Source organism: Corythoichthys intestinalis, chromosome 17 (assembly GCF_030265065.1).
Source record: "Corythoichthys intestinalis isolate RoL2023-P3 chromosome 17, ASM3026506v1, whole genome shotgun sequence".
NCBI lineage: Eukaryota > Metazoa > Chordata > Actinopteri > Syngnathiformes > Syngnathidae > Corythoichthys > Corythoichthys intestinalis.
In genome coordinates, this window is record NC_080411.1 from 33,915,001 (window position 1) to 33,930,219 (window position 15,219).

A 15,219-nucleotide genomic window follows, 5' to 3' on the forward strand; every position below is an offset into this window, starting at 1 on the left:
TGTGTAATTATTGACGTCAACAATGGCGGGCTATTAGTTTATTTGTTGATTGAAAATTTTACAAATTTTATTAAAACGAAAACATTAAGAGAGGTTTTAATATAAAATTTCTTTAACTTGTACTAACATTTATCTTTTAAGAACTACAAGTCTTTATATCCATGGATCGCTTTAACAAAATGTTAATAATGTTAATGCCATCTTGTTGATTTATTGTTATAATAAACAAATACAGTACTTATGTACCGTATGTTGAATGTATATATCCATCTTGTGTCTTATCTTTCCATTCCAACAATAATTTACAGAAAAATATGGCATATTTTATAGATGGTTTGAATTGCGATTAATTACAATTAATTCATTTTTAAGCTGTAATTAACTCGATTAAAAATTGTAATCATTTGGCAGCCCTTATATACATATAATATATATGTGTGTGTGTGTGTACATATACGTATATACACATTTACATATACACTACCGTTCAAAATATATATACCGTATATATTTATATATACATATATTAAAAATAACTAGGAGAATTTTTAAAAATGTTATTTAACAGAGTGTGTTTGTGCTTTTATTTTATTTATTTATTTATTTACATGTTATTAATTTATAATTGTATATATTGATTAAAAATACATTTCAGAAATGATTATTCGTTATAAGATATATATTTATGAATGACCCCTGACATCCAAATATGTACTCGTATAATGTCAAACCAAATAAAATTTTACGTGTAAAGTGCTTTTCAAACAAACAATGTTACACAAAGTGCTTCAGAGGTTATGTTAAGGTAATGTTGTGGCCTTAATGACCAAAAATGTGATGTCCATGTATGTGGATGCCAGGTCTTTATGGGGCTAATTTTTTTTTTAAATCACCAAGGGTGAAGTGCTTACTCCATACTGTACCTGTTCTGTTGCTACATTCAGTGTAAAGAGTTCATAAACGCCGAGCTACTGGCCCAGTTGTACTCGTGTGCTGACCAAAACACGCTAATGGAAGAGTCTCAGGAACAAGCGCAGCACCGCGACGAAATGCTGCGGATGTACTATGCCCTACGAGAGGCGCTCAATATCATCGGTGACATCAGCACCACCACCGTCAGCACGGCCATGCCACCGCCTGTGGATGACTCGTGGCTGCAGGTCCAGCGGGGCGGTTCCGGTGGAAGGTGAGGGATGTTGTGCAATTCAGAAGACGGACTTAGTACTGAAGTGGTTCTACATTGCCACTAAACCACAGGCATAGAAAAAGTACCCTCCAAAATTGGTGAAATTAAGCACAGGTGTAAAAAAACTTTATGTGTTCGCGGGGCGAAAACATTTTTTTAATGCAGTAATTTTACTGCATACGTAAGAATCTTTTAGGGTTGAGGAAGAGTTGCTAATTTTAATTGCGATTAATCGCACGAGATTAATTGTGATTCATCAGATTCCTTGTAATAATGAATTCAAAAGTAGTAATTAGTCCACTTTTATTTTAAATGTACAACCATATTAATGAAATAATAATCTAATTAGCTGCCACTGACGGTGACAGACCTCCAATTCAAAAGCCACTGTAAACACAAACGGGGTCATCTCACAAAGTTTCTGTCTTCAAAGAGGAACTCGACAAGGCTGTCCACTCTCACCCCTATTATTTGCTCTATTTATTGAACCATTAGCAATTGCAATAAGACAAAACGCTAATATCAAAGGGATCTGCTCGCACACATCGGAACACAAAATTAACTTATACGCAGACGATATACTTCTATATCTAGAAAAACCAGAATCCTCCCTACATGAGACTTTTGAACTAATAAAGACATTTTCACAAATATCAGATTATGCTATAAATTGGTCAAAATCAATTATAATGCCCTTATCAACAAACTCATGGAATCCTGCAAATCAAAATCACAATATTCCAATAGGGAATATAAAGTATCTTGGAATCAACATTTCACCAAAACTTACAGAATTAATTAAACTAAACCATACACCCCTCCTAGCAAAAATATGTGAAGATTTGACACACTGGAATAATCTACCCATCTCACTTTTGGGCCGGATAGCAACAGTCAAAATGAAAGTATTACCACAAATAAACTATTTGTTCTCAATGATCCCCTTTAAACCCACTCAAAAATGGTTTCAAGACCTAGACTCAGCCGTCACAAAATTCTACTTTAAAAACAAGAAAAACCGAGTTAGCCTTGCCAAATTGCAAAGAAATAAACCAGAGGGGGGTCTAGAGGCCCCTAATTTCCAACACTATTATATAGCAAATCAAATACAATATCTTATTAGGTGGTTATATCTTAACACTGAACAACAGTCATGGCTAGAATTAGAGCAAACAGACTGCAACCAAATACAATTGGCAAACCTCCCCTTTATTAGCTCTAGTATTAAGCACCATAGCTGCTTCAAAAACCCAATGATAGCATGTACCTTGAAAGCCTGGTGGAGAGGTATGGAAATTACGCAATCACAACAAGCCCCGTGTAAATTCTCACCAATCTGGCACAACCCAGACTTTGTAGTTAATAAAATTCCTATTTATTTCAGCACATGGGATGATACGGGAATAAACCAGTTACAGCATTTGTTTAAAGATAATACATTCATGTCATATGAAAAAATAGTACAAGATTTCCAGATCAAAGGGGTCAATTTCCTTCAATACAATAAAATCAGGGCAGCCATCAGAAGCAAATTTCCATCACTAACGGGTACGTTAGACCCACCACCTTTCGTAAATAAAATAATAAATATACATCCTCAACAAAAAAAAATACTTTCAAAAGTATATAAAGCCCTCTCATGTAACAACTCTACTTGCCTACCAATCGAAAAATGGAATAACGAACTTTCGGTAACATTAGATAATAACTATTGGTCCAACATCTGTAAAAATGCATTTATAATGACAAAGAATAAGAACCTTCAGCTTATACAGTTCAAAATACTGCACAGATGGCATATTACTCAATCTAAAATGCACAAAATGGGGTTCTCCCAATCCGATAAATGTATAAGCTGCAACGAAGATATTTCAGATACATACTTTCATGCTCTTTGGCAATGTAAACCAATACAAGATTTCTGGGCACAGATAACGAAGAAACTCTCTTTCCTATTGAACTGCAGGATTCCATTGTCTCCAACTCTTTGTCTGCTTGGCGATCTGAATACAGTGAATATCTCTATCCATCAAACCCGTCCACTACTAGCAAGTCTAACGATAGCCAAAAAAACAATATTGTTGAATTGGAAAAACAAACAAAACATTAGCATTAACCAATGGCTAAATCTAATCATTGAATATATAACATTAGAGAAAATATCTGCCAAACAGACAAATAAAATGGACAAATACGAACAACAGTGGGAAACGGTCGCAAGAATGATGAACATAGACTAAGGATTCTCTCTCACCTGCGAAGGAATGCCACAAAAATAATAAAATTGTATACATAAATGGATGTATGCGGGGTGTCCAGGGAAGTTGTATGCATCCTTCTGCAGCTGGAAACTGGACATGTTTAAATCCGAATTGTTTTATACACTCCCAACAGCATGTAATAAATAATTTTTCTTCCTTCACAGTTTAGTCGGTCAATGGGCTTATTTTACAAGGATACTCATGGACAATTTGGTTTCCAGCTGCTGGGGATCATATGCAACTTTTTTTGGAACACCCTATATATTACTTATCAGACTTGGAACAATTAAGGAACTATGCGTAAATAATACACTTCACTGGTCCTTGGCATACATCTAATGGTGTTTGATAAACCTCTTCTTCTATCAGCTTTACAGGTGGAGTTTGTTGGCGTCCTGCCCTGGGCCGTCCCGCCGCCGGTCTTGGCCCCCGGGATTTTCGGCCAGGGCTTGTCCGGTTGCGTCTGGCTGTGCGGGGGGTCCCGTCGGGCGCGCGCTGGTGTCGTGGGCGGGTGGGGGGGCCGTGCGGGTGCCGGTCCGGGGCCGCGGCCCTTCCCCGGCCGGCCGGGTTGGGGTTGGGGTGGGGGCCGGGGGGTGTATGCGGCAGCCATGGTTCCCTCCCAGGTCCGCCCGGCCGGAGCCGCGTCTCCCTGTACCGGGTGCCGGGGAGGTGCCCTCTGGTGCCATACCGCGCGCCCCTCTTGGCCCGGGGGTGGGTTGTGGGGGGTGCGCTTCTCTCCCCTTGGTCTGTTTCCGGCCCTGTCTGCCTCCCTGGGCCGCGGCGGCCGCGGCTGCCCCCCGGCCGGCGGGGTCGTTAGCGGGGCCTCTTGGGGCCCGCGGGGCCTAGGGTGAGGCTTGTTGTCCCTTGCCGGTGGGGTGGACGCCCCCTGGTCGCCGGCGCTTGGTGTGGCGCCTGCTCGGGGTGCGGGGTGGGTGCTCGGTGGGTGGGAGGGGGGTGGGCGGTCGCGGAGGCGCCGTGGGTGTTCTGGGGCGGGGATTGATCGGGGCCCTGACGCTTCTTCCGCCCTGGGGCCGGTGGTTCTGGTGGACGGGGCCACGCCCGCGGGAGCCTGCCTCTTAACTCACGCACTTCTCACTTCGGCACTGTAAATATTTTTCACCCTGGCACTTACATGCTCATACATTTCTCCGGGGAGAGTTGGGACGGGGCTTTACAGTCCCAGCCCGACTCCCCCCTGTTTTTAATGCACCACACACCAAGGTTGTGGGATGGTTGGGACCTGCTGGGGGGGGGGGGGGCCTCACGGCTGCCTCCTCACCACAGGCCCCGCCATCCCTGCACCTTTTTTAAATGCACCACACACATCATACTCCACAGGAGAGCTCTGGCAAAGGGCGGTGGGACGGGCGGCTGGACAGAAACTCCATGCTGCGGTCCCACTGCCCCAAGCCAAGCTCTCCTATTTTAATGCATACATTGCACTACCCTCCCCTCACACCCCCATCACGGTGCTGGGTGATGGCTGCCAGTCGGGAACCTGGCAGCCACAGTAATAGGGTGGTAGGTGGGTCCCACACTTTTTCTATATGGCGTGGCTCCCGGGGTGTGGCCTCCCCTCTGCCTCGGCTGCCGGCCGCGGGAGTGGGTTGGAGGGTCGGGTCTCCGATCTTGCGTCGCCCCATGGCAGTCCCTGGGCGTTCTCCTGCCTCCGCCTTCCCCTCTCTTCTCTGGCTGGGCGTCCGCCCTGCGCTCCGTCGCGGGTCGCTGGCTGGGCGCCGGTGTATCAGCGGGGTGTCGCCTGCACCGGCGGGGGGCCCTGCCTTGCCTGGGGCTTGGTGGGCCGCTGGGGGTCCCGTGGCGTGCCGTGCCGGTTGGGGGGCTGTGGCTCGTGGTCCGGGTGGGCGGGCGGGGGTGGGTGTAGGCGTGGGGGTTGGTGATGCGTCCCCTCCTGCCATCCCTGAAGGCCGGTTGATGGGCGCGCGGGTGGCCCGGGGGACCACCCTGGGTCCCGGGGGGGGGTGACGGTGGCTCCTTTGCTGGGCGGTTGGAGGAGGGATGGGCTGCGCATGGATCCCCCCGCCCCCCCGCCCGCCCTCCCTCCCCGGGCTGGCTGGGTGTGGGCCGTGGCCCTGGGTTGGTGCCCGCGCGGTCTCTCCGCCCGTCTGCGTGGCTGTCGCGCGCCCGGTGGGGCTTGCGTGCTGCTGGATGTGGTAGGGCATGCTCGGGTTGGGGGTTCCGGTGCCGGGATTGGCGATGCGGCAGCGTAGGGTTGGTCGCCAACGGGCTTTCACTCATAAGAGATTCACACGATTACTGGGTTCTAGATCACAGAACTGATTTGTGTACACTCTACCCCTTTCAATCACTTAGTTTATAGTCTTATAGACACCCCCACCCCCATTCTCCTCTTTCACTGGCCAATAGGCCCCCACATGGTGTAAACCGGAAATACATCTCGCTGACGATAGCACCAGCATATTAGTAACTAGTTTAGATGTTCAATGTATTTCTTGTTGTTGTTTGTGTATGTGTTTCTTTTCTTTCTTCTCTTGTATTTCTTTTCTTCTGTCCCCCCATAATCCCTTCCTGTTCGCTGCTTTGTCATAATAAAAAGGTATTTTGAATGATCACAATGGGAGTATGTCAGACTCTCAATGTGAAACATTAAAACTGTTCAGAATCCGGGCACTTAGACTTCCATTCTCTGTGTCAAACAGCTGAACAGGACAGGTTTAAAAAAGAAAAAAAAAAAAAAAAAAAAAAAAAAAAAAAAAAAAAAAGTACCCTCCAAAATTGGTGAAATTAAGCACAGGTGTAAAAAAACTTTATGTGTTCGCGGGGCGAAAACATTTTTTTAATGCAGTAATTTTACTGCATACGTAAGAATCTTTTAGGGTTGAGGAAGAGTTGCTAATTTTAATTGCGATTAATCGCACGAGATTAATTGTGATTCATCAGATTCCTTGTAATAATGAATTCAAAAGTAGTAATTAGTCCACTTTTATTTTAAATGTACAACCATATTAATGAAATAATAATCTAATTAGCTGCCACTTACGGTGACAGACCTCCAATTCATTGGGGAGTAGTTAGTTCAAATAGGTTGGATGTCTGTCGCTGGCAATGAGGAAATATGCAGTTAAAAATAATTAACTGTGAGATTAATTGCATTTAATGTACAGTGGGGAGAACAAGTATTTGATACACAGTCAATGGGAAAACCCATTGGCAGTGTGTCAAATATTTGTTCTCCCCACTGTATGTTATGTATAGCAATGAAGTCAAAAGATTTTATCACACTTGTAAATGCAATGTCACAATAATCTATTTCAATTCCTAATCTATTTGAGTTCCCCTGACGCAAGATGGCCACCAGTTACCAACACCACGGACTCCACCATAAGACTTTTTTTTTTTTTTTTAATTTTGTGATGGAAGCACTTTAAAATGTAATTGAGTAAATTAAATTAAATTAAATTAAAACTAGTGGAGCAAAAGTAAAACGACTGAGTACAAGTTACAAGAAGTTACACAGAAAAATATACTTAGTTACAATAATGAGAGTAAATGTAATTTATTACTTTCCATCCCGGTCAAAAGGTTTTATTTTGTTGTCTCCTTCCTTGCAGGTCTCCCGCCACCAGTCCCACTCCAAATCGCAGGGCGCCCCCAGCTCGCCCGGTTTCTCGTGGGCCTCCCCCTGCTGGGGGACCCCCAGTACCATCCCGTCCTGGGGCTTCTCCAGACCCTTACAGTGGGCCGCCACCTAATGTGCCCTCCAGGCCCAACCGCGCACCTCCAAGCGTTCCCAGGTGAGATGAAAACTAATGTATTTTTGCTGTCCTCCCAAGAATTTATTTGGATCTCGTACATAAAAAAATGTAATAGGCACATTTTTTTAAAAATCATCATGTAATCTTTTTGTAGAATTTTAGCTAGCTATAATTTGCTAATTAGTTGACATCCTATCTATTTGAACTAGAGATTGCTGGCAGCGGATGAACGCTCATTCAACGGATTGGACGTCTATCACTGTCCAAGGCAGTCAATGAGTTAACATAAAATATCTAGCAAGCATTGCTTATTTTTGTACGACTTCCAAATACGTTCTCGCGAGAACATCTAAAGTATTCTTGGGAACAATGTTTAAGAAAAACTGGTGTGGATTTTTGTTGCTAAGGGGGATGTGAAGACACCGAGATATGGGCATACAGAAGGTAAATAACAAAAGAAAGCGTAGTTGTTGGTATGACAGAGAAAATAGACTATTAGGTGGCTCTGAGACCATGTCCTTGTCTTTAAACTGTCATCCCGCTTGCTAGCACCTCACCAGTGTACTCGTGTTAACTCACTCGCTGCCATTGACAATGATAGACATCCAACCCATTTGAACGACGAGGGTTGCCAGTGAATGATTGCTGCCAGCCCTCCAATTCAAATGCATTGGACGTCTATTGCTGTCAAGGGCAGCGAGTATGTGAAGAGCTCTGTGTTCAAAGCATGACTTGACTGATGGATGAGAAATGGAAAAAAAGAAAAAAAAAACAAGGGTGGGACTTTTACATGTTAATTATGATAAATCACTTACAAAAAAAAGGGTAATTTAAAGAATTAAAAAAATATATATATATATCTAATCACAGTTTGTTTTCCAAGCAATGCATAACTTTTTTTCACTGTTTTTACAGTTTTGGTACTCTAATTAACCTGTCGACGGGGGAAAAAAATACAATCGAGGGTTAAGACATTAATTACACCCCAATTCAGGTTAAACATACATAACTGAGGATATAAATGTTACAAAATAAATTGCGTTTTTCCAAATGGGCCTGCTAGCTTAATGGTAATATAGTAAGAAATATGCCATTCGAGCGCTACGAAATTTAGCGTCAATTCGCCTTACACTAACACACACAAACGCCACCACAATTCTTGTTATAGACACAGGCATTTTAAAAAAATTGAGAAAACAGAAATTTTCAAAAATATAATTTGTTAGACACTTAGCAATACTTGTGTTGTGGGAGGAAAGTCCTGCAATGCAACAATATGTACAATTTTTGCAATGGTTATTTTCTATTTCTTATTGTTTTGTATGTAAATCTGCTTAAATGTGTTTGTGTTATTAAAAAAATATATTTCTGGAACAAATAGTATTGTGCGATTAATCAAGATGAAAACATTACAAAGCTGCTAATTAACTCATTGGCTGCCATTGTCAGCTATAGCCGTCTAATCTATTAGAACTCGAATGAATTTTCAATCGCTGATGCCCTTCTAATTCAAATGGATTGTGCGTCTACTAGTGATGAACTCATTGAACGGCCATCTTCAATGGCAATGAAAGAGTTCATTCGATTTTTTTTTTTTGTCAGTCGAGTCCCACCCACTTTCTCTTTTTTAATTCCTTACCGCCACACAACCACACTTCTTTCCACAGAATCACAATCACAGACCAGTGAGGACTAACCTTTCCGGTATGTCGGCGCTGTCCACCATTTTGGACTGCAGCAGCCTTCCTTCTTTCTTTTCTTCTTCCTCCTCCTCTTCTTCTCCATTTTTTGTTTTCAACTCATTTTTTGTTTTCTTTCCAGAGTGCTGCATGGAATACACACACATACGCACAATTGGAGAAAAAAAATTGTGCGTTGCGTGAATTTTCAGTCTTAACCCCCGAAAGAGCTCAAGTGAAACATTTCGTTGGTGTTTTGCGTCATTGTGTTTTTTTGTGTGTGGTTTGTCTACCTGTTGAAAAACAGACAAATTTATTAATCAATGGCATTAATGTATATAATAGTGTTAAACGTATTTCAATTCACAGCTGAGGGATGATTGGAGGCCACATGATAGGACATCTAGACTTTAAAAAAATATCTCTCTGTGTACATGCCCCTGCCCTCTTTGTGTGTCCTCTCAGTCGGAGACCCCCACCTTCTCCGACCCACTAGACCTCCGAGCTCCTCCTCCCTTCCCTTCGTGCATCCCTCTTCGTCGGGCAACGGCGCCACCTTCCTGTCCTGTGCGGTGCCAGCTCCATCCTGCTCCTACCTCCCCCTCAAATAGCGCCACCTGTCCACCGTACAGACACACCACACCTCTGTCAGCACACTTTTTGTTGCACCAGCGCTACTGTCTTGCGCATGTGCAACTCCTCGGCCATCTTGAATTGCAAACTACGCTAAATAGCAGTACAAAATACACCTTTGTTGCCTACAGATGGCATGCGCAATAATATAAAATAAAAACAAGGAAACATGTTTTGTGATTGTCTTGTTGAGTAGAATGGAAAATGGCGCTTTTCCACCTTTAAAGGCCCTCAAAGTGCTTTACACTACATCGCCGTTACATACTGGTGACGCAGCACCAGGCGCAACATAGGGTTCAGTATCTTGCTCAAGGATACTTAGACGAGTTCATCAGGGTCGAGAATCGAACTTGTGAAACAGTGTGAATTGGTGAAAGGATGGGGGGAAAAAAAAGTAAAATTATATGTGCAGAATTTTGCTTTGAAAATCTCCGCAATTATAAGTTCGACACAGTACTTGAGTACATTTGATCATGTCCATATCTTTTTTTAAGAGTCAAATGTCTATCCCAGAGCATGTCCCATCCTGTAGCCAACTGGATTTATTTTGCATAAGTGTAGCTGAAGTAGTTTGGAATTCAAGATGGCCGACAGGTTACGTATGCGCACGAGTAGCGCTGGCGCAACAAAAAGCGTACTGACAACCTCAACTTACCTGCTGCATGGCCCTGAACGACACACACAAAAAAAAACCTCACTGTATCATACTGTGTATGCCACTTAAAGAAGTCGTACACATATAACCACAATTTAACCACTGTATTGTAAAATAAAAAGAACTCACCTGAGATGAAAGTTCCAGAAAAACACATCCTGCATGATACACTATAAACCATAGATGCCATTTATGAAATGTGTTTTGGTTGCAAAATAGCCAATAAATGCATTTTTAGCACAAGTAGATTTACTACTAGCCATATACAGTATTGGCCCGAATATATGAAGGCCCTGATTATAGGACGACCCCCTCTTTTTCAAGACACAAGTTTGAAAAAAAGACTTTTTAAACACCAAATTAATTTTCATACAGAAAATAATTACAGTACATCTGAAACAAATGATTATAACAATGTATTTGAGAGAAAAAGCATGTTATTTTGCCTTATTCAAATCTTAATATCTGAACATTTAAATATGTAAACTAAAGTGCAATCACATTCGTAAATGAATGGCTTCTGGTTTTTGAAAAGTAAATAAACCAATCTATTGTGATAGAACAACAAAATTGCAATAACTGCATTAACCATTAAAGTGAAGTCAAACTGTAGTCTTGAAAAAAATCTGAATAAGGAAAAACAGTGCAATAAAATAATGCAAACTGTTTAAACTTGAGAGTAGCTGAGATCTCTCATGACAGAACATCGCTTCAATGATATCTGGCGCCATCTAGCGTCGTGAATGGGTACAATGTCTAGTCCGCGAATATAAGACCACCCCCACTTTTCCAGTCTTATTTCAATGCAAAAAACACCGTCTTATATTTGGGCCAATACGGTACTACATTATATGGCTACACGTTAATTATGCTAGCCACGTTTAGACAGAAATGGTCTGAAGCAAAAACGCAAAAGTGGCATTTTGATGTTACTTGATTCCTGCGTGTAACCCTTCTGCTCCTGTTCTGGAGTATGGGAGACAGTCTAGGACAGCGGTATCCAACTCCGGTTCTCGAGAGCACCTATCCAGCTTGTTTTCCATGTTACCTCCTCCAACACACCTGACTCAAATAATGAGGATGGTTATCAGGCTCCTGCAGAGCTTGCTAATGAGCTGATCATTTGACTCAGGTGTGTTAAAGAAGGGAGACATGGAAAACAAGCTGGATAGGTGCTCTCGAGGACGGGAGTTGGATACCCCTGGTCTAGGACAACGCCACCAAAACTCATTTTTGCGTTTTCAACCATTTAGACGGCAACGACTGGGTGGAACGTCGAGATTACCACTTTGGAAGGAGTTCTCAGCGTTTTTGCGGTTTCAGTCCCCAAAAACGCAGTTTCTGTCTAAATGAAATGGACAGCCGGGGAAGTTTTTTGCGTTTTTTCCCCCCCGTTACGGTTGTCATGTAAATAGGGTTGCCGACAGTCCCGTATTGCGCGGCATATCCTGGAATCTAGGAAGCTCTGATTGATACCGCCGGCGGTACCTATCAGAACTTCCTAAATTCCGGTTTGTCCCTCCCAATCCGGGACTGTTGGCAACTCTACGCGTAAACAACTCCTTATATTATTATTACCGTCATTTTTAGACTATAAGACACGACTATTTTCTCCCATTCTGAAGCCTGGCGTATATAGTCCAGCGCGGCTCATAGAAGCTAACTCGAGAAATTACATTACTTTCCCTCTGAACATATGCCAAAAGAGAAAACCCAAAGAAAAAGCAAAACACCGAGTTTCCCCTGTAGAAGTGTCGCGAGGTCCATTATTGTAACATCTCCCTTGCATGACGTCTTATATGGTTGTCTCATACGCTCTTTCTTCCTGAACAGCAGGCTCACAAAGGGGGGCCAGAAGACACCCACTTGATTTTGTTCTTATTTTCCATCACTTCATCACTGCACAGAAGCTATGCAATACAGAAATTCCTCCAACCCCTCACATACTTTAACTCATTGGCTGCCATTGACAACTAGTGTTGCGCAAATACCGTTTTTTTTTTTCCCTATTTTTGGCTCCCGATACAGATTCTGCTACTCAAAAATAACCTATCATGGCTTGGTCAGACACTGCTTACCAACCTATTTGCCTACCTTGTATGGGTGATAAATGAATGGACTCCAAAATCTTGTTTTTTTTCTTAATGTTTGCTCAATTTGCTCAGTTAGCTAAGCTCATGTGCTAATCACTTATGCTAGCAGAGAACATGGGGTTCACTAGCCTAGTTTCTCTTCTTTTGAAAAAGCTAACATTTTTATAAATGCTCATGGTATTGGTATGGTTGGTATTCATAAAACAAATCCTAGCTGGTAATACCGTGTGACATGTACATTTATCCATACATCAGAAATATGACTGCTAAATGAGCACAATAAAACTTAACAGAAATATCCATTGGCTCTGACCCTCCCAGTTCAGATTGATTGGACATCTACTCAAGTTAAAATGTTAAAATAACAATTAAAAAAAAAATCTTTAAATTAGTTTAAGAGCCACGTGATTGGATGTCTAGTATATCGTCAATGGCACTGAAAGAGTTAAAATCACCTCTTTTTTTTAAATCCTTGAATGAAACTGTTACCTTATCAAGGCGGGATATGAATAAAAAGTGCAATACTGTAGCATGTTTCTGTGCCCGTACCCCCCACATGGAACCTCGTTCTCATATTTTCGAATTATGTGAATTAAAAAATTAACAATCTGCCCTTGTTTTTCTGCTTTTTCTTTGTCAGTGGTCACGGGGGTGAGTGAGACGATGCGTTCAATGTACACCTTTCTGCTGTTTAATCTCTGTGCCGTGTTGTATTTTTGGGAGTCCTTCAAACCGAAATATCAATCAATCAAGAAATGTGAGGGAAAATAACCTTACAAATAGTTAATCATTTACGACGGAGCATATCTTTGCTGTTGTTCTGTACAGACTATGTGTTGTGCATTTTACTGTTTAAAGTAGGGTGTCCCCCCCCCCGCCCCGAATATATGTGACCCGTTTGCCATTTTGGCCCGGGGACCCCGAGTCTGGACAACTTTAAAAACCAAGGAAATAAATGAATTTAATCTGTTTAACGTGATCATTGATGTAAACGGATTTTGGTGGGATGTTGAATACTGTGGTGTAGAAGAGAGATGTTGTTGTTGTTGTTGTTTCCTCCCTCAATCCAGGGCAATGTACTGTGACTGTTACTGTGGATGCAACCATGACCGCACCCTGCAGAACTGCTGTGACATTGTTCATGTATAGAAATAAACTGCAGCGTACTGACAGAAGGTTTGTTGTCCTTTTTCAGTCTTTATTGTACAAGGTAGACATTTTCTAACCGGCTCAAGGCCTGTCAAGTCACCACTCATGACGTAGCTTTTGTTGGTGTGTACACTATCATTTTTGAGCTATTCTCCAGTTAGTCTTAGATGGTTCACAATGAAATCTGATAGATATATTCTAAGGATGTACGCACATCGATCCTCGGAGCTAGATTTAAAAAAGAAAATTTGTGTCAATGCTGAATAATTACGGATTTAGTGTATCTGTGCCTGTGTTGCAGAAAAGTTATTTTAAGACCGTAACTTATGCTTGTTTTGGTTCCATTTTTTATGCGAACAGTTAGAGGAAAGAACATATCGCGTCCGGCTTTTCAGCCCCGACATAGACCATGGCGCGGCTGTATTTTAAGAAATGATTTCCGAGGAGAGTCGCTGTGATGGACCGATGACTCTGCTTTGCTTGTGCAGATGGAATTATATGTGATAATTAATGTTAATTTGTGTTGGACATGACAATCAATGTACATACAGGGAGCACACAAATAGTGATTTAATATAAGATTTTGTTTCGTTGGAAACATTTTTTTCCTGTGTGAAAAATGTAAAACTGGAAAATATAGGGAGAAGTGGTTGAGAAATTTACAATATGATCTGAAGCTATAGTATCAAAAATCTGATAGCTCTATCCTGCATATGTTTGGATGATACTTGCGGCACCGATTAGTTGATCCTTGCAAAATTCTATGAACATATGTAGGAAAAAGTTTGGATAGACACATTCCGTGGAGGAAACATATTTCCTTCAAAATATTAGGAACATGGTTCACAAAAATATGTGACGGGGGTATTGTATGACCCCACTCGGTAGCTAGACGGAAAACACAGACAAGGTTGAAAAAGCAGTTTCTGCTCTTGCACCCTTCTTTAAAATAAACTGCTGTATTTTAAGCAATAAGAACTGTTGTGTTTGATAGAACAATATCTCTAAATGCTGCCATGGCAGTTTCATGCTGCATTAAGCCCCTGAACTATTTTTAATGTGTCCTTTTTACCCTGGAGACCCACATTTACAGACAAAGTGCAACCACTTGTTTCAACCCAGACATAAAAAGAAGGTAAGTAATTATATTATTCCAAATTATTCCATTTTTAGCTTTAATTAATTGATGTCTAATATTTAGTTAAAAAAAAAAAAAAAGACTTTATATAATTATTCACTCGCATGTTTTAAACTTTTAAACAAATTACGTCACAATGAAAAAAATAGTGTCTGTAAATAGGTCACGGATATCTACCTCATAATTATCGCTTAATTATATTTTTTTTTGCCCGATATTTTAGATGATAAACAATCGATCCAAACAAAGAAAAATTGAAGAAAAAAAAACTTTAAAAGGGTAAATATTTGAAAAAGAAAATCTCAACCACTCCTTGATGTCTGCGATTTCTGCATTGCGACACTTATTATATAGACCCATAGAATCCCCAATAAGTCCGGCTGTGGCCATTTGCAGCTGTGCCTTGACACTCGGTCAGACATGCTACATGGAGTATTTGGAACTAAACAAGGTACGCGATAATATCTCGTTAAAAATCATGGTGTCTTTAATTATGCCTTCTCATGCTCTCACCTCGAGTTTGGATGTAGGGGTTAAATTTTTATATATATATATATATATATATATATATATATATTATATGCCCTTCCGTTCAAAATGTTTTTTCCTTTAGAAAATTGAGATTTTAAGCTTTCCAATGATGTATCACACATGCATACAGGACAATTTTGAAATTTGGCCAAATAGGGGG

At 41.4% G+C, this 15,219-nt stretch overlaps 1 protein-coding gene across 13 annotated transcripts in view; it reads left to right on the top strand.

Annotated features, from left to right (window-relative positions):
- The window catches only part of dnm1a (dynamin 1a), a 97,672-nt gene extending 84,075 nt beyond the window's left edge, over nt 1-13,597 (top strand). For 3 of the 13 annotated variants that reach the window (XM_057818190.1, XM_057818197.1, XM_057818198.1), the window contains 4 exons: nt 945-1,186; nt 7,038-7,220; nt 8,849-8,885; nt 12,882-13,435. In XM_057818190.1, the coding sequence (XP_057674173.1) occupies nt 945-1,186; nt 7,038-7,220; nt 8,849-8,870 (447 nt within the window). In that variant the 3' untranslated portion in view covers nt 8,871-8,885; nt 12,882-13,435. Of the gene's footprint in view, nt 1-944; nt 1,187-7,037; nt 7,221-7,588; nt 7,626-8,848; nt 8,886-9,325 lie in introns of all 13 variants that reach the window. The other 10 variants (XM_057818188.1, XM_057818199.1, XM_057818187.1 and 7 more) reach the window with 8 other exon arrangements.
- Nucleotides 13,598-15,219: the final 1,622 nt, after the last annotated feature.